At 43.0% G+C, this 19,380-nt stretch overlaps 2 protein-coding genes across 2 annotated transcripts; one reads left to right on the top strand and one right to left on the bottom strand.

Moving 5' to 3' along the window:
- Positions 1-2,208: 2,208 nt before the first annotated feature.
- On the bottom strand, positions 2,209-7,518 carry bspry (B-box and SPRY domain containing). The gene is made up of 6 exons (XM_076758607.1): positions 7,127-7,518; positions 6,558-6,656; positions 4,472-4,702; positions 4,306-4,331; positions 4,074-4,198; positions 2,209-2,839 (listed from the first exon to the last, which is right to left on the bottom strand). Exons 1-6 carry the CDS (start codon positions 7,493-7,495, stop codon positions 2,301-2,303), a joined length of 1,389 nt encoding a protein of 462 aa, XP_076614722.1. The 5' UTR covers positions 7,496-7,518; the 3' UTR covers positions 2,209-2,300.
- Positions 7,519-11,450: 3,932 nt separating this feature from the next.
- zmynd19 (zinc finger, MYND-type containing 19) lies at positions 11,451-18,273 on the top strand. The gene is made up of 6 exons (XM_076758849.1): positions 11,451-11,808; positions 13,563-13,622; positions 13,711-13,817; positions 14,569-14,709; positions 15,328-15,508; positions 15,712-18,273. Exons 1-6 carry the CDS (start codon positions 11,758-11,760, stop codon positions 15,853-15,855), a joined length of 684 nt encoding a protein of 227 aa, XP_076614964.1. The 5' UTR covers positions 11,451-11,757; the 3' UTR covers positions 15,856-18,273.
- Positions 18,274-19,380: the final 1,107 nt, after the last annotated feature.

Raw genomic sequence — 19,380 nt, 5'->3', positions numbered from 1 at the left:
AGCGTTTTCCTGGAGTAGCCTGCAGGCCTACAGTGCTATGTCTGGGTGGTTTCAGCCAATAGAATCAACACACACATACAACATCCCAGACTTGAATTATATAGGGGAGTTGTGTTCATACAACTAACACAGAAGGGTTGAAGAGGACCTAATATGGTTATGCCAGAACATATACTGCAAAACAAGAGAGGGCCCAATACGGTCATGGCCTCTCAATGTTTATGTTAAAGGTTTACATTATATACGAGTGGAAAGACTCCTCAAGCCCAGGAGGCAAGAGTTTCCTGCAGACGAGCAGATACTACATCTTCATTGTTGGATACAACACATCAATTCAGTTTTTTGGCCATAGCTCAAGAATTAATTCACTAATTATGACAAAATTTCACACAGACGTCCCACAGGGTCAAATGATTTTATATCCCAAAGGTCAACTTCACTGTGACATCATGATGTTCTGCAAAAACACTTTTCTGTCCATGATTCAACGTCATAACTCAGGCAGAGAAGAGGAGATTGTGACCATATTTCACGTTTGGTCAGACACTGAATTGGTGGCACTAATCTTGGATGTCCACCTTGAAACTGTGCTGATTGTATTGTACAGATCCTCTGTGTTGACTGGACAAGCATCAATGTTTTACAATGTGTAGCTTTTTTTGCAGCAGCATCCATATTTGAGGCGTTGTAGTTCACCATAAGCTCATTGGTTCTGCTGATATTGAGCTTCAGGTCATTCTTGTTGCACCATGTGATGAAGCTCTGTATCAGACATAGAGACATCCTTTTTGCACTGAATATATCTGTAAAACTGAAAGCCAGTGAACACATTTTTTAAAGCATTTTCCCGGTGAGAAACCATTTCAAGGCTATTTGCTGAACCTTTCCGTCGAATGCTACAGCCAGCTGTCACATCTCACATTTAGTCCACGTTTTGCTTTGGACACAACGCAAAAATTTTTTTTTACATATGTGTCAGCTGGCCCTAATTAAGTTGATACGAGAAGAAAGGAGACATGTTTAATCAAGGATAATACAATTCAAATGTTTTATAGTAAGACAGCGTCTCTGTTGAAATAGTATGGCATGAACGGGCCATTACACTGTTACACCATATTAAACTGAAACAACAAGAAGTACTTGGGATTACCACATCCTTGGATACCCACCGTTTAAACATGTCCAAATCCATTCTCTTCTAGTACTGACATGACATTTCTTACGACACTGTTTGTCTTAAAATGCTCATTTACAAAGGGGAAAGTAACCAGGATGCTGTTTTCCCACAGGGCTACAGTACAGTATACCTCAGGGTCAATGGTCATTAGTGCTCTGATTTCGATCTAAAATAACACTCATTATGAGTCAGCAAAGTCACCACTAATTATTTCCCTTTTCCTGATCCGTGTCTCTTTCCCCCTCTCACGTGTTGTGTCATCTGATCAGCATCAGTGGAGCATAGTGTTCCAGGTCACACCGTACTGTTGTTACTGTGGGCTTGTTGCTTTGTTAGTTCCCCAAACATGAAACACAAGTGAATCTCTGTCTTTTACTCATGTGACAGCAAAATGTTAATTCCCTTTGGCGTGATCTAAATGCACAGTCACTCCTTCGTCACGTACCACATGTGCTCAGTTTAAGTTTTGTCTGATTGTTGTCGGAACCTGTAGCTGTCCACGGTCCTGGAATAATATTTTCACTTGCTTTACTGATATGACTCATCAAGAGCTCCTCTCCTGCTGCAGGACTCGTATTGGTGATATTGGCAGTGGAGGCTTGATTTTACTTTGCTGCCCTCTAGTGGTTTTCTGCCAAAACGTCTGAGAAGAGAGAGAATTCACATCTGCTCTGCCTCACATTCTGACCCTAAGACTGCCCCCTTTTACTAATGTATTAAATAAGATAACAAGCTGCAATAATTGGTTTACAGATCATACAACAATGCAAACTTATCTGCAGTGAGTTTCTTAGCCACACAACATTTACAACAGTCCTGGATCAACCAGTGACTGATGATCACAACAACTACTGATAAAAAACAATCATCGTCAGTCAAAAAAAAACACTGCTTTGGACAATATGATCAACAGATAAAGAAATCTATTAAATCTTTAAAAACAGTAAAAAAAAAAGAAGAATCAACAACTGCTAATGGAGAAGCAAACAATAAATAGAAACTGAGTTCATAGCTGAACAAATGGAGGATCTTAAGCTGCTGATCATATTGGCGTTGGAGAGTCGTCTCCCTCTGGCATTTCTTCACATGTTTGAGGGCATTTCTTTCATGGCAGTGTGTGCCGTCAGTGTAGTATGGTGATACTGCGGTCAGTCACGGCACACGCCGGCAGCAGCGGGGCGCTGAAGCGCTGTGTGACAGAGTACAGCACGGCACTGGAGTCCAGCTCGTAAAACATCAGCGTCTGACTGGGCCAGTCCAGCAGCAGGCCGATCCTCTGGGGTCTCCTCACCACCTGCAGGGGCACCTTCTTCCCTGCGTGGCAGAAGGAGTAGTCCCCGTCGTAGTGGGACAGCACCCAAGACTGACTGTTGTAGCCCAGCCGGGCCTCGTTCCCGGAGCCTTTACGCTCCAGAGAGGAGTAGCAGACCCCGACCTTAAAGGCAGCACTCTGGCCTACGTCCACCACCCAGCTGTGAGTACCGGAGGACAAAGACTGCGAACCCAGCGCGTTGGGCCAGAAGTCGAATCGCGCCGGGTCGTAGGGCATTGGGGATTGTCGACCCTTCTTGTGGAGGAAGGTCAAAGTGTAGAGGTCTTCAGACAGGGACAGGAGAGGGCTCACTGTGCGCTTGTCAAACTTTAAACAAGATGACCCATGAGCTGTGGGAGGAAGAAAAGCTGGAATGAATGTCACAAACTGCTGCGTTATTACAATCAGACATGGTTTACAGCTTGTCCACAGGGCTGCAAACAGGGTGTCGACATTAGCGAGGTCCAGGATTTATCTTTAACGGAGCTGTATCTGTTAATGCCTGACTCTCTATTCTTTAATTTCACAGGATCAGAGGAACAGAAAGTGACTCCTGTTTCTCTGTTTTTACTCCGAATCCAAATAACTCCTTGAGTTTGAGCACTATATGTATATATGGATGTAGTTAAGGGTACAATTAGTTGCATGATGAGTGTATTTATGTTTCCATAGCCACACCTTCGTCAGACTAGAATAAAAGCATTGTTATAATAGTGGCATCGTTGCAGTTGTACCGGTTCTTCCATAACGCCGAGTGCTCCATAACAGCTGCTCTGTTTTTGAAGTTTGAGCAGCTACCCCAGAGGATTACTGGTACATGTGAATGTGGATTGTGACGTGGAGTCATCGTCTTCCTTCACTACTGAACTTGACTGACATCTAGTGGATTTTATGATGTATGGCATTTATTCCACTGCAACATCAACAACAATGAAAAATAATCTGAGTATCCACCCTGTGATTCTGATCCGCTCCAGAATTTAACGGGTTATCCACCAAGTTTCCACTCCACTACTTTTAAAAAGGAAATGTAGTCAACAGTCATGTTACAGCTATTTTGTAATTACTGGATGATTTTCTAATACATTTTACATACAGAACATTACAGCACAGCATTAGTGTATAATTAGCATATATATCTCCTTATAACATATGATGTGTTTTTATTCCCTGAAACAGCTAAAATTAGGTCCAGTTGAATATTAACATGCTGCTTATATGATAATAATAATAATATATACAATATTATCACACTGAAAGGAGTCATTCTGCAAAAAGAGTACTTTTACTTTCATATTAGGTACATTTTATTGATAATACTTCAGTACCTTTACTTGAGCGCAGTACCTTTGCTTGTACTAGAGCATTTTAACATTTTAATATTGACTTCAGTCAAGGATTTTTGCAACACTGGAGGGAGATCACAGACAAAGAGTTTCAGTTTCAGTTTTCTATTTTCTGTACATACACAAAGAATATTCAGACTGTACACAATACGTTCTTCTCCAGACACCCTGCTTCATACTAATGACCATTATCAGTGCATGTCATGTTTGCATGGAGACTGAATGAAAGTCGACTGACCGTTTGGCCCCAGCAGCACTGCAGTGGCCCACAGGCCTCTGAGCAGCTTGCTGTCACTGCAGCCTGGGTTCAGGTTGAGCTGGTCTGTGTCACAGGGCTCCCCGACCCCCTCTGCCTCCTCCACCCTGACACAGAGACAGACGAGCAGCAAGAGCAGAACAGATATTACCTCTCTGCGTTGTCCTGAGTGAAAAAAATCCATTCACAGGCATGTCATGTGACGAAAGCTTACCTCTCAGCTATCTCCTGCACACCGATCTGAAACAGGAGAGAGGGACAAAGTGTAGTTTAGTGATTTATGACCATTATCGGGTTATTTGAACTCAAGTTCCTCTCCCCTTCAGAACTCTTCCCACACTGATCCCTGCCCATCCCTTCCTGACTAAACTGCCTCTCACCACCAGCTGTGCGTCCGGAGTGTGCGTCAGCGTGTGCACCAGACCGGAGCGTGTCTGCGTCAGACTGGCCAAAGCCTGCCTCCAGTGGGCTCTCTGAGTGAGGAGGCACTGCTCCACGCGCTCCTCCTCTCTCTGCACCTCCTCCAAGAGACGCTGCTCCTCCTCCTCCAGGGCTTCACGTGCTGCGCTGACCTGAGCCAGTACCTGCTCCCTCGCCCTGCTCGCCGCCGTCTACACCAGGAGAGGATTACAGAAGAAGAAATATTAGACGACTTGACAGGAGAAATTACGTGGGTTACAGGTTAATTCTAAGTTTCATCAAACCCTCAAAGGTTTCAATCAGATGCTTTAAATCATGCACTAAAAACTTAAAAGAATTAAATATTTTCAATTTACGATGAACTGATAAAAAAAAGTCAGAAAAATGTTCTTGTTTGATTATGATACCTGCAACAAAAGATTCTTTTCATTGTTGATTTATCTGACGATTAGTTTCTCGATTAATCAATTAGTTCTTTGGTCTATAAAATGTCAGAAAAAAGTGAAAAATGTCGATCAGTGTTTCCCAAAGCCCAAGATGACGTCCTCAAAGGTTTTGTTTTGTGAAAACATTCACTTTTAAGAAGCTGAAATCAGAGAAATTTGACATTTTCCTCCAAACTGATTCATTGATAGTCAAAATAGTTGGTGATTAATTTAATAGTTGACAACTAATCCATTAATCAATGAATTGTTGCAACTCTAATGTTACCCCTAAACCCTTTCTCAACTGATGTTCCCCAAATTTGACTATATCACTAATAAATCACTGATAAAGGACTTCTTAAAATTCTTAAAATTATTTGTTTTGTCCAGTCAGGAATACACAACCAGCGGCTATTCAACCTCCCATGATACAAACAGAAGAAAGCAGGAAATCTCAGAGTGTCAACAGTACAATTAATGGTGGCTGAACTGAATGTAGCTGCTTCAGTCTCAGGGTCCTGGTGTGATGCATGCTGACTCACTGTCCCACTGTCTTAACTTACTGGGATGCTTCAATAAAACTGAGTCATGGGTATCGTTTGTAACACCAGTGCTTTTCGTAGTATGACAAGTCAAAGTGTCTGCTGTGGAAAATGTTTATTGCTTTAGCGGTCATAAAAAAGCTAGCTGGTGAACATAATGGAGGAGCTAAAGAGCCAGATTTTTCCTCTGGTAGAGCTGGTAGAAATGGAAAGCACACCTTGACTGACTAACTGCTGGATGTGTAAATAAGTAACTGTTGGCTAACAAGTTCACCATGTCAGCTTAACAGGTGATGATGTGTCAATGCTGTGTTCACATCCTGCCCCCAAAGTGGACCAAAAATCAGTTATTACAACTTTAAGAAAGGCCCCTCATCTATGAAGGCAGGCGTATAGCAAAGTATCCTCGAAATCAAACATTAGGGAACATTTGAACATGACGGTGGACACCCATGACCATGCCTCCGACCACTTTAGACACCCGCCGTGTTCAGGAAGGTTAATAAATATGGGTTCACTGACAGAGGCAGCCTCTGCTTCGTTGCGCGGTGGTGATAAATTGACTGAATTAGCAAACACGGCCTCTAATTCAAGGTACAGTGTTTATGAATTAACGCAAATCAAAATCACATATTTTCACTGTATATTTAAAGTGTTACAGGTGTGTTACAGTGATACAGGTATGATTTCTTGCCTGTTTTACAAGCAAAGATGTGCTGAGATGATTAGTTCAATACCTGATTAACCAGTTATTGCCACTGTCAATCATTCACTGGCTCCAGCTTCTTAAATGTGTAAGTTTTCAGCGTTTCTCAGTCTGTAAACTCATTGTAAAGTGAATACGTGTGGGATTTGGAACAAAGCGACAGATGCATTGTTTAATTGGTGAAAAGAATGTTTAGTCGCGGCTCTTACGCAAAGAGACTTTTTATGGGGGTCAGGAACCACATGCGCAAACTCAACACATGTCTGCAAAGCACGTGACTTTTTATCAAGGCAGCCAGTCGGTGTTAAAACACAGTTCTGTGTGTGATCATCAGTGTGTGGCTGACTGGGTGGAGATCAGTGGTTTTTCTCACCTGAAGCTTTTGTTCTTTGGCTGTCAGAGTCTGGTTGACAAATCTCTCAATCCTCAGTGCCTGCAGCTGTATTTTCTCACACACATCCACCAGTTGGTTCTGGTGGAAAACACACACGGACACACACACACACACACACACACACACACACACACACACACACACACATTGTGGTTTTTGATTGAGCACACCTGAACATCATCAGCTGGAGAGGCAACAAGAAAATCCTGTCCTTCAAATACTGTGGAGGGGAATCAGTGAGAAATACCTGTACAAAACGTGGCACACCCAGCAAAGAGTTATTAAGCACAAATAATACGCTATCAGCTGCATGAACACACATAATCAGCTGCCATTCTCAACAAACTGACTGGTTGAAACAGGAAAAAATACATATTTCTCATAAAATAAACTTAGAAGTAAAATAATAGCTTAGATCAGTTATCAACATTTACCTTGGAGCTACATTTACAAAACGGAAAACAGCCCCTGTCATGCCCCAGCTCAGTCAGAGTATTAAAAAAACAAAAAACAGCTGTTTGAGTCTGTGAACTGCTCCACACACTCACCCTGACTGCGGTTACTCTGGTGGCCAGAGGGGTCACAGTGTGTCCGCGGCAGGGGCCCACGGTGGCGCAGTGCGAGCAGATGAGCTTCTGCTCGGTCCCACAGAACAAGTCCAGCTCAGACTCGTGCTCCACACAGAGCTCGCATTCACCAGAGAAGATCCCGGACTCGGTGTCGCCGGTGGTCGCGGCCGGTGAGGTCGCCACCGCGGTGTCCCCCGCCGACTGCTGCCGCTTCATACCGCCGCTCAACACGGAGAAAATGGGCTGCTCACCATCCATCTGCCCGGCGGTTACTGCGTTTAAATCCTCTTGTGGGCCCTCCGGAGAGGACGGGCATGTTAAATCGCACGTTGTGAGCTCCTCGGTCATGGCACAATAAAGCAACAGGTGCACCGGCGGAGCAGGAGGCGCACCTACAGTACAGCGCTGTAATACAGGTGTAACAGGTGAGCGGAACACGGAAGTGAGGCGGACATCAGAGGTCAGAGCTGAGAGGGAAAAAAAAAAGGTTTCTGCCCTGCCGGTTTCAGCTGTTTCATTTGGGCGTCAGCTGATAACTGCCTTTTAAGTTATAACTACGTTTTAATCACAAGCAGGTGTAATATGATATTCAGGCCTTATAACAGGTTAAAACATCAAGTTACTTACTACAGAGTCTTTTCCTTCTCTTTAGCTTGCCTTACTCTCCTGCCTCAATCTCCTTTTTTTTTTTTTTTTTTTTAAAATCTTTTTGGCCATTTAAAACTTCTCAAATTTCCAGCTATGACTTCAAGTAACACCAAATACTGTAGTTAAAGTAGTTCCCTGATTACCTGATTTCAGTGGGAAGTGGTATTTCTTTACTCTTACTACTATTAGCCCATCCGGGGGTTACTTTGCAGGGAAAGACTTCAAACTGCTAGTCTGGCTTTAACTTCACAATCAGGTTATAAAGTCAACATGCTGCATATAAACCTGCACATTAATGCATCAAAAACTCACGACTGTACTGAAAGGTGATCGAGGCTATTTTTCTGAATGAGTGCTGCAGACTGCTCCTTTTCTCGTGTAGTTTTAATGAAACTAGTCTCATATTCAAAAGTATTCTATCTGAGTATTTTCATTTTATTTACTGAATAATGTGAGAAAACTGCAGACGAGTATAATTAAACTTTCCAGAGCAGCTGGGTGTGATACTCAGTTTCATCATGTGAGGAGTTAGAGATGCAGCCACACCTCAGAGGCAGCTCTGTTTAGCAATAACGAGCAACACCCACTGTCTGGAAAAGCTCCTCAGTGAAGTCTAGATAAACCAAATGTATAGAAGTCCACATTATGACAGATGGTCTGCCCTGATAATTGGCCGGGACCATGTGATATATTGTTTTAACTATAATTTTTTTGTAGTTGTTGGCATATTTGTGCCTTTGTCTACCCTTGTGCTCAGCTTTCACTGGTGGATGTCTTTATTTAAAGTTTTCTAAGCATCCTGAAGAGGAGAACTGGGACAAGAGGTTTAAAACAAATGCTCTGTTTCCTCTTCACAGTCCTTTCTGTCCCATCAGTTTGTAACGTGAGCTTAAATGAAAGACTTTTTGTTAAAGCTATAGCTCCTTTTTGGAGGAAACAGATCAAATCACGAGAAATTCAAACCAGCATGAGAGGCGGGACGCCTCCCACTCCTCCCAGCTTCACTCTGGCTCAGACAAGGTGGGTCATTGTTTTCAGATAAGAAGATGTTTTGTAATGGGTAAAAACTGGTAAACACAAGACATGCAGGTGTTTACATCATGAAACAAGCAAAGTTTCCCTGTCCGTGATGTTTGTTGTGGAAGAAAGAGCCAAATCCTTGATTATACACTAAAAAGTGGGAAACAACAATGAATAAAAATATTAAAGGAGGCAAGAGATCTTTACTAAAAATTAAATATTTGTTTGTTTACTGTTTAAATTACTTCATTACTTCATTTAAAGTAAATGGTGAGACAGCGTCATTTATCGTAAATAAGACTTGTTGGGAAAACCCAGTCAGAAAATAGAAGGTTTGGAGGGATTTCATCTGAAAGCAACATCACATTCACAGTCTTAGGAACTGGAATAACTTCAGCACACAATGGAAACTCTGCATTTTAGGCCATATTTGAAGATATCTCTACATTTGAGAGTCAAGGTGTTTTGACAGTTCTGAATGGTCCTTCTGTAATTCAGGCCCTGATCTCTAGAGGGCGCTCACTCACTTTACTAACTGAACTGAAACTGATCCTTGTCACTGGACAGATGTGCTGGGATGGGGCTGACGATGCTGGTGAACACTTCACAGCACAGCGTCTGGTGGTTCCAGACGAAACGGCGTCAGGCCCTGGAGATTTTTTGGACTGACATTTCCACTTCATCCACTGCGGCTAATTGGATTCAAAAGTGGCACATTGTGTTTCTTCCTTCTGGGGATGTATTTACTCATTTTTCATCAATGAGGCCTCGACTCTTCAGTGTCCCAGTATCCAGGTGCTGACTGTGCTGAACTGCTTTGACAGAGATTCATCCAGTTTTTTTTTTTTTGTTGTTAACATTTCTTATTGCTATCAGACTGTGTTTGAACTTTGTTATACTTAAATTAATTATAGGCCTTGCAGCAAAACATAAGCAGAAAAATAACTCTTCATTTAGCCCCTATCTTGTGTTAGCATATGAGCATCAGAGTGTGTTGGGATGAATACATGCGTGGTACATCCTTTAAACAAGATAAGATAAGTTGAGATAAGAAAATCCTTTATTGAGGAAATTTGCAGTGTAACATCAGCAAAGGGGATAGGTTAATAGTGGGAAGCATCAGTAAAAAAGCTAAATAAATAAATAAGTAAACAACATAATAAGTAATATGCACTAATATTGCACAAGGGAATTTGTCAGTTTCTGTGTATTTGGTCTGCTGGATTCATGGGATGAATAGAAATAAAAATTATTTTCAACAGGACAGTTGTAACTGGCTTTACAACAGTCAAAGCGAGAAAAAAAACAAGCAAAGGTAGTAGCCAAATACACACTCAAACAAAGGAATGACTTCTGCATCTCATACTTAGAGAACTTCAACATTACCAATATGATCATTACATTACTTTCTGCAGTAGCCTAAGTGCTGGATTGCCATACTGATGTACAGTAAATAACATGCATACTCAATGGCCCTGCATCAAACCTACTTTCATAGCAAACGTCATACACTATGACATCAAACAGATGAGTAAGCCATGGATGTATTCTATGGAGACAGAATAGTGACTTTAAAAATTTTGGCATGGAAAATATAATTTGGCATTGAAAACAAAACCTCAACTGAAAAAGGAAACATTGGCATTGAAACTCTTGTACTGGAAAAGCTGTATTGGCATTCAAACAAATGTTAGCACTGAAGAAAAATTGATGTGTTTTTCAATCTTCAGATTTTTTTCTTCATGTCTATCTTTTTTCAGCAGCAGTTTTTTTTTTCAGAGCTTTTCAGTTTCAACCTTCTGTCACTATTTTGGTGTGGAGGGCAGGGGGCAAAGAGCGTGTAATCTACAGTCTAATCTGCATACTAATGAGAAACGTGATGCTGTTTTTTTCACATTAAACTGGACTGGGTTCAATGTAATTTGTCACAGTCCTAACCTGAGGTGCCTCCCAAACCTGCTGCCACTCCTGAGTGGCTCTTTATCTGTGTGAGTGGAAACAGGTGTGCGGGAATCGGAGCCGAGCCACACCAGCTGCACCTCATCTCAATAATCAAGACCTCTACAAATACCCAACCATACCACTTCCTCTCTGCCAGATCATAGACTCTGCTACCAGTCAGTGTGACAATGCTTGAACACCATCTCTGTAGGTGTGTGGCCATGGCTGAGTTTTGCATTTGCAGTTCAGATTCATTCATTGTTTTAGTACTGATCATATGTCAAGGCTTTTATGCAAGTTCAAATATGATGATGTGTTTCAATGTCCTTTGAGATGACTTTACCTGTAACCTGTGTTATTCAACAAGACTTATTAATAACATATGTTTACTATAACGTATTTTTATTTGGTATATAAGAAGCCATGCGTCAAAATCCAAATTGCTTGACTGTGGTAAGCCTCTGCCATTTTTTCAGTGCCAATACAATTATTTCCAGTATAAGTGATTCAATGACAAAATATTCTCAGTTCAGGTTTTGTCTTCAGTACAAAATTTTAATTTTCTTTGTAAAGTCACTGTTGTAGCTCCATATCATCCCACCCAGCCGTCGAACATTTCGCGCGAAAATGGCTGGAAGTGGTCACGAGAGTTAAATGACGTAATAACTAAAACAGGCGGTCGTTAAAAATAGCCATTTTCTATTGGACAGCATGATCGAACGCCTCGTATTAAAAAACGTAACGTAATGTCTGATTGGAGGGTGTGTTTAGTGGCTCGTGTCGCCCCGCCCCCAGCAGCTCGCTCGGCTTTCCTGCGCCAGCAGCGGTGACACCGAGGCTGGGCTGCCGCCGGAGAGACCCGGAGTCAGGGCAAACATCCAACCAGTTCACCCAAACTGGCATCGCAGCGGGGCTGAGGGGCTGCCCCTGCGAGTTTTAAACCTGAATACTGCTTAGGTTGGATACTACGCCTCTCCCTGTCACCACCGCCCGTCCTCCTGATGTCGGATTTCAAGCTCGGGATCGTACGGCTCGGCCGTGTGGCCGGGAAGGTGAGCTGGATCCCAGGGCTGCCATGTGCGGCCGGGGAAGGGCCCACTGGGACCACAAAAGGCGATAGAAAAATAGGTTTCGCGGTGATTGGTTGGCACTTGTCAGCCGCTTTAATGGTTATCAAGCCTTTGCCGATGCGGGAGCAGTTCAGCTTTACCGATTTTAGCCGCATTTGAACGGATTAGAGAAGCCGGCCGTGCCGAGCCAGACTGGTTTTCTGTGTCTCCGCCGCCACCACAGTCTCGCTATGAAGCTAACGCTAACTAGCATGTAGCGGGTTACGTTAGCCGTTGGCTAATATTAAACGGTGGAATAGTGCCACAAAGGTAAACACTGTGGTCTGTATTTAGTTGTTACCGGTGTCAGGTAGTGTAGGGAATGCGAAGACAGATGTTTTTCTTTTTTGACGGTGGGTCATGTGATTTTACTGATCGGCGGTACAGTTAGCAGTGCCACGCTAGCTATGTTTTTTGGATTACATGGTGAAGTGTCGGCTAATGAGGAAGCCATTGCCATGCTCCATCAACTGCTTCTTTTGTGCAACGTGACAAAGCACCGGCAGGACAGCACACTAACTCAACAGCTGTGCCTTCAAACTTGCGTCGTTTTCTGGCTTAAGTTACATAAGTATGTCTAGATGTGGCGTTCAACTATGGCTGAATGCTGGTTGAGAAGGGGCTGCTCGTCTCACAAGACACTGACACTCAGGAGACGCGGTGCATACCGTTTTGTTTGAGCTGTGACTAATCAGCTGCCCGCCTGGTGAGAGCCGGTGCTCCTGGGCTCCCGTCAGCAGTCATTAAACTGATTTACATGATGTCATGCTTGTTAATATCCACACAATAGTCTGGCAGTCGAGACGAAGTGTCACATTGCATGTTTCGACCTTTTGGTATGTGAACAGCACCACCCGTGCTGTGTTGTCCCATGCTCAGTGTCGCGTGGAGCCACTGTGTTGGTATCTTGTCACGTGCATTTGTAAGTCCCATCACTCACCGTGAGCTCAGGTAGCTCTTAGCTGGCTAGCACGAGTCTCTGTTGCTCCTTTTTATATACATATACATATACATGTCGCGTCTCGAGCCCACATGCGGTCAGTGTCACAATACATTTTGGATGAAACAACGAGTGTGATAGTGTGGATATTTGTGATGCCTAGAAAGAGACATTCCCTCCTTTTATGTCTGTGTTGACGCTGTCACGTGCACACGTGCAGGCAGGCAGCTTCCCAAATAGGAGCTGGAACATAACCCCCAACAGCTTCTCATATGTGGCTGTTGTGGCCTCTGCGAACATGTCACTTTTAATGAGTAGCGTTGTTTGACTTTTCAAGTCTGCACAAACTTGTTAAACTTCGAACAAATATATTCGCTAACGCCACATTTGAACCTGGTTAACTTTTCAGCAGGGATGTGGCTAGTAAATTGCCAGGCTCCCTGACAGCTTAACTCAAAGATCTGGATAGCTGGTGGCTCTACTTTGATCAATAATTGAACTGTAATGATATTCTGTTTGTATTTAATGTCTACACCAACAGTTGTTTGTGAATGCTTGAAGATGGCATGATCAGTTTTGACCTTAAAGGATCCTGCTGTCACACTGGCTGTTTCCCCTTTGGATTCCTCCTAAAGTGTTTTCAATGAGTTGCTGTTTTGCGAAAGGCCATGGCCATGAAACTGTAGCTGCTCCTGTAAGAGTTGTTGTGGTTGTTACAGTTTTCGGTGTTAACGTGACAAACATTCTCTCATTCCAGACAAAATACACACTGATCGATGAGCAGGACATACCGCTTGTGGAAAACTATGCGTTTGAGGTAAACATCTACAACTCAACTGCAAGTCGTGTTTATGACAAGTATGACATTTACCACTTTTCTGAACAGTTACATTATGCATTTCCAGGCACGCATGGAGGTAGATGCGGATGGCAATGGAGCGAAGATCTTTGCCTACGCTTTTGACATCGGTAAAGGCCGCTGGGCAGGACGGCCGTTACATGAGCTGCTCTGGTAAGTAGTTTGTTCATCATATCAAGTGTGGAATAAACACTGAACTTCTGTTGGAGCTTCTGTGGTCAAGACTTCGTGTTGACGAGCATCTTACCTCCTCTGATCATAATCAGAGTTCAGAATCTGAACTAGACATCTGGATGTTTGCGTGGTCTGGGAAAAGAATAGTCAAAGATGCTTGATAAATGTTGTACAGGCCACTTTGCAGTAGTCAGTGAAACAGAGAACCTACGGATGCAGCATATACATCTCTCAAAGTACGTCTTTATCTTGTGAAAAGAAATTGTGTCATTACCAGCGCAGGCTTGTGTCCTGCCATCCAAAAACCATTTTTCCTGCTGGTATCAGTAAAGCTTCATATGAGTTTGGTATGTTGAGGAGCTCTGTTAGGTCAGTTGAGTACTGTGTATCTCACAAGTTTTATGTCAGCAGTTCCGCGTTGTTGATCTGTCATTTGGTGGTTTGGTATCACATGTTCATCAGTATGTAAATTAGTCCATGTACCTCTATCTACACGGTATTTGTGACAATTGTTGTGAGCAAATACCTTTTTTAGCCAGAGAAAGTCAAAAAGCTCTGCTTGTGACCTTTAGAATTCATGCTCCTTCACCATGAGACTGACACACAGGGAGTAGCCACCTTGCAGGCCTCGCAGTCTGGCTTGCACATCTCCATCAGTGACTAATACCCTCATCTTAATGGGCTGTTTTGTAATAACTGACCTACGATCTGAATATATGTCTTGATCCAGGGAGAAGCACAGAGGAGGCATTGCCCCCAGTTTTCAAGTCATCCACATCAACTCTGTGACAGTAGACAACCGACTAGACAACCTGCGGCTGGTGCCAGTGGGCTGGAGCCCCAAGCCAGAGGAGATTTCCAGCAAGCAGAGGTGGGAGCACAGCTGTGCTAGCGCTAAAGGCTAAACTGTGATTCTGTAGCTCTGTAGGAACATAAGACTACTGCACGAGTCGGATGGTTTGTCTGTAGGCAAGACCAGTCTGAGTCATTGAGCTTAGCCTGGGCCTGACAACTAAGACTTTTTTTTTTTTTTTTTTCATTTTTTCAGAAAGACCATGAGAGAGATGAGCATTTGCTTAGAAAGAGATGTGTTTTTTTTTCCCATGCCCTGACATTTTGAAACAAACGCACTGAGGTTTTTTGACAGTCGATCACGCAAAATTAGCATTGCGTTAGCATCACAATAGGCTCTGCTTACATTTAGTGGCTATTTAAAAAAAAAATGTCATTTTGTATTCTTGCTTAGCTGACCTGTTAACAGAGTAATGGATAAACATTAAGAACTGACAAATCTAGCATCACTTTAAAATACATGAGCAGAGTGATGTGAATGGTGTTGGTTAAGAGAAACGAAAGTTTGGATCATTGTGTTTTATGACTTGTGTAAAAGTCCAATATGCAGTGTTTCTTCCAGCTTATAGTTAAATATTTATTGTCAAACATGTGACACATGTCTAATATTTCTTTGTATATTCTCCTCCTTGTCCAGAGAGCAGTCTCTGTACTGGCTGGCCATCCAGCAGGTACCGGCTGACCCTGTGGAGGAGCAGTATCTGGAGCTGAGCCGCACACGCTATTACAACGCTAACGGGGAGCTGGTGGAGGAAGAGGAGTGCTCCTGCACCTACTATGAGTGTCATTATCCTCCTTGTTCACTCATTGAGAGGAGGGTATGTACTGTAATTGCCATTCCTGTGAAATTTGGATGGTTTTAGTCAGTTCAATGTGTAGTGAAATCAGTTCTTTCATTGGTTTTATTAGCAGGGGATGTAAACTGTAAGTCTTTTCCCCCTGTCACCTGTGATCACACTACCAAAGCGTTAGCCCAACAGGTGTTGAGCCAAAGCTGATCTCGTTCCTTGTCTGTCCACAGCTCCGAGAGTTCAACATCTGCGGCCGCTGCCAGGTGGCGCGCTACTGTGGCTCCCAGTGCCAGCAGAGGGACTGGCCCGCCCACAAGAAGCAGTGTCGCGAGCGCAAGCGAGTGCTGGCCCTGGAGTCGGAGCCCGAACGATGATCTGCCCTCATCCTCGCCTGGGAGAGGAGGAGGGAGAACAGGGCAGGGGGCGGGGGGACAGGGTTAGACTTGCGGGAGGGGAGCGGGGATGAAGTGCAAGAAGGGCAAATTGCTGACAAGAGACTAACGACAGAGGACAATGTTGGTTGCTTGATTGTTTGATGGATTCGGGGGGTGAGAAGATGGAGGAGGGGACGGAGAATAAAGCAAAAAGACATCTGCCACTTCCCAGAACTGGTGATTCTCCATAGCTTGCTTTTCATGTGGATGATGGGGAAAGGTATTGTTTTTTTGTTTTTGTTTTGTTTAGTTTTTTTTTTTTTTTCTTTATTTTTCTCGAGGAGGGAGACCCTCGAGCTCTACCTGCTGCTATGGTTTTGTATGTGAGGGGGGGAGAAAGTCGTCTTGTTGATGAACTGGACAAGCTTCTTTGGACCACAATACGGACATGTTGTCGTCATCCACTTCTGTTCCTCCACCCAGCCGCTGGGTGTGGTGACGTCTGTGCAAACGGGGGACCCAGGGGCTGCAGTACCCGTCGCTCAGCTGGTACAATGGGACATGGACCTTTTCACTGTATCGCTCCCTTTTCTGACCTCTCTGGTGCACATGGCTGCTGTCTTCATGGTCATCGACACCTTAGCCGCCTCCCTGTCTGTTTTACCCCCCCCCCCCCCCCCCCACGCAGCCAACCACCACACACATCAGATTTCACTGATTGAATCACACTACCAGTATTGAGTGTGGGAGTGTGTATGTGTGTGTGTATGCTTGTGTATGTATGTTTATGTGCTGCCAATATGTACTGAAGGACATTGACATGGGCAGGGTTAATGTATCGTTCTCTTCCTAAAGGGGCCATATTACACAGTTTTAAATTTCATAATCGGAAATTGGTGGGTTAAAAATATTTTCACTGTTCTTTAATAAAGTAGCTGCCAAATAAAGGCTTTAATTTTTTTTTCTAGGGCTTCTCTTCACCCATGCATTATTATTTTGTTTCTTTTTTTCTATCAGTTTGATCAGTTCTTGTTAAGTTGTTTCAGACAAGGTACACGGTTTTAATCACCTGAAGTAACTGGTTATATTTTCAAGCATCAGCCTTTTCAGATTCTCCAGTTACCGTCTCAAAAGCCGGTCCCTGGTATTATTGGTACTCTGACAGGTTTTTTTTTTTTCAGCACCCCACTGAAAAAAAAAAAAAGCTTGTTGCACTGATCATGGAATAAAGAAACTACTTTTCCTGTGATCACAAAACGATTATTTCACGTTCTGGAGACACAAAGCATCTGTCAAAGCTTTCTGACGATCACAAGGAAACAAAATGTAAGAAATGATCTCGACCAAAGTCTGCTATGACCTGTAGTTTGGCACTCCTGTATCAACTGCTTTAAATCCCTCCAGTCAGTTGTCGTTTTGCTGGGTTTTAACAGACACCTGTCTATTCAACTGTATTTTTGCATCTGCAGGGTTATGGTATGTGTGTGCGTTGGGCTCGGGGAGGGGCGGGGTAGCGCTCAGTTTCTTGCGTGAGAGTTTGCTCTAAGGGTTATTTTTTTGAAGAAATTCTATCAATGGAGCTATATTTATTTAAAACGTTTGATTGTGAAACATGTTTTTGTCCTGGTGATATTTGAAGGCGAACGTCGTGAAAAGCGGACAGTATGGGACCTTTGATGTCACATCCTCGTGGGCAGGGAAGGGGACTGAACACTTCAACCCCAGTACTTGATTTTTATTTTTGTTTTCCTCCTTTCCCGATCCCGAATGAGTGAGTCATCCTCGGTGTTGCTCTTCCCAGATTTTCCATGAAAACACTGCACACCACCATTGTCACTAGAATCTTCCATGTGAGAGATGTCTGGGAGTGTTAAACTTGAATCTTGAAGCCCCTCCCCTTTACACACCTTTGGTAAATTTTATGATAGAGAGTGGTTTTATGAACCGAAACCATTTCTTGCTTTCGTTTTCTAAGACACAACAGTCCGAGTGAAGTTGTTCTGTGTCAACTTTATCCTCAATCGCCTGCCTTCCTTGTATTACCTACAATGCACACCTGCTTATTGTGTCCTGTTGTGTCTTAGGTGAGGAGGCCAGACACTTAGTAAGCATGTAATTCACAGACGTACATGCGACTTGTTGATTGTTTATTTTGTATGTGTGCGTGAAACAGGTTCTCAACACTGCACTAAAATTTGGCTCCCATGTTAGCGTACTTGTTGTCGATGGGTTGGAGGGGAGGGGGTGTGATTTGGATTTGGAGTGTACAGATTGTGTCTGAAATCTTTTTTGTTTTGTAAGAATATAAACATTAATCACCTAGAAATAAAGAGCTACAATATGTGAATGGAAGTACAGTTGGGGATAACTGACAGTTGCTTTTCCAATGTAAAATGATAATAAATAAAATGAACCTCATTTGCTGGAGTTGGCTTGTGGCGCTGCTGAAGTGTGAATGATAGTGATGAATGTGGGAGCGATTCTGACTATTTTGGATTTAATTCAAGGATGCTTTTGTGTGTGAATGGGGGAGTGGAAGCCATTGTAGCTGGTGCACATTAACACTTTCACCCCAGTTTATAACTTGTTGTTTATAACTGTAAGGTAAATGTAAGCAGCTGTAAAGACACTATAAGGGTTTATTATTGTGAAGCATCAACAATTATGACTTAACAAACATTCACCAACTCATATATGTTAACAACAGCATTATAGTGAGTTATAAAGCATTAATTAAATGTTAACGTAAAAGCTAAAAAGCCCATCCTTGGACTTTCCACATGTTATAGTTAGAATATTTTAAAGATTTGTCCAACAAGTCAGAAAATTACCCATAAATATTAGGCCCGTTACTGAAGTGATGAGTACATAAATTTTTCTGGTTCAAACCTCTCAAATTGGAAGAATCTCTGTTTTATGCAGCTGTGAATCGAGTATCTGGATTTCGTTGGTGCATCTTTTTTAAGCTGTCTGGTATTTTATCAGTGACGTGAGAGATGTTATCATGAGATAAACAGCTAATTAAAATAATCCTTAGCTGTAGCCAAAGAGTTTTAGGTTTTATGTCCCTAAACAGTTGTTTCTTTGCATAGATGAGGTTTGGACTGAAAGACGGGGGAATATAACAAAGTCCAGAGAAGGCTGGACCTTCCTGCATGGACTCTAAATTGTGTGTAGGTGTGGGTGTGTGTGTGTGTGCAATGTCACTTGTGTCATTTTAAAACACACTCAGCCTTTCTTTAACTCTGTGGCTTCATCATGTGTATCTGTATCTATTCTTTCTTCTTTGTCCTGTGTAACAAATACCAGATGTTCAGCTGCTCTGCTGTCTTGTCTGTTTTGTCTCAGCGGTAGTTGGATCCTCTCCATCTGCCTCTTCTTCTGCTCCTTCCTGCATGGCTCCAGTCTTTCTGCAGAACCCTACACCTCACTGTGGTTACTGCGGTGTCAAAGTTCAGCACAGGGGTCACAGATTAGAGATCAGCAGGCTGTGCTGTCGTGGCAGGCCTGAGGTTACGCCTGGTA

Source organism: Chaetodon auriga, chromosome 19 (assembly GCF_051107435.1).
Source record: "Chaetodon auriga isolate fChaAug3 chromosome 19, fChaAug3.hap1, whole genome shotgun sequence".
Classification (NCBI taxonomy): Eukaryota; Metazoa; Chordata; class Actinopteri; order Chaetodontiformes; family Chaetodontidae; genus Chaetodon; species Chaetodon auriga.
Note: the sequence above shows the minus strand (reverse complement) of the source record. Positions and strands in the feature narration are given on the sequence as shown.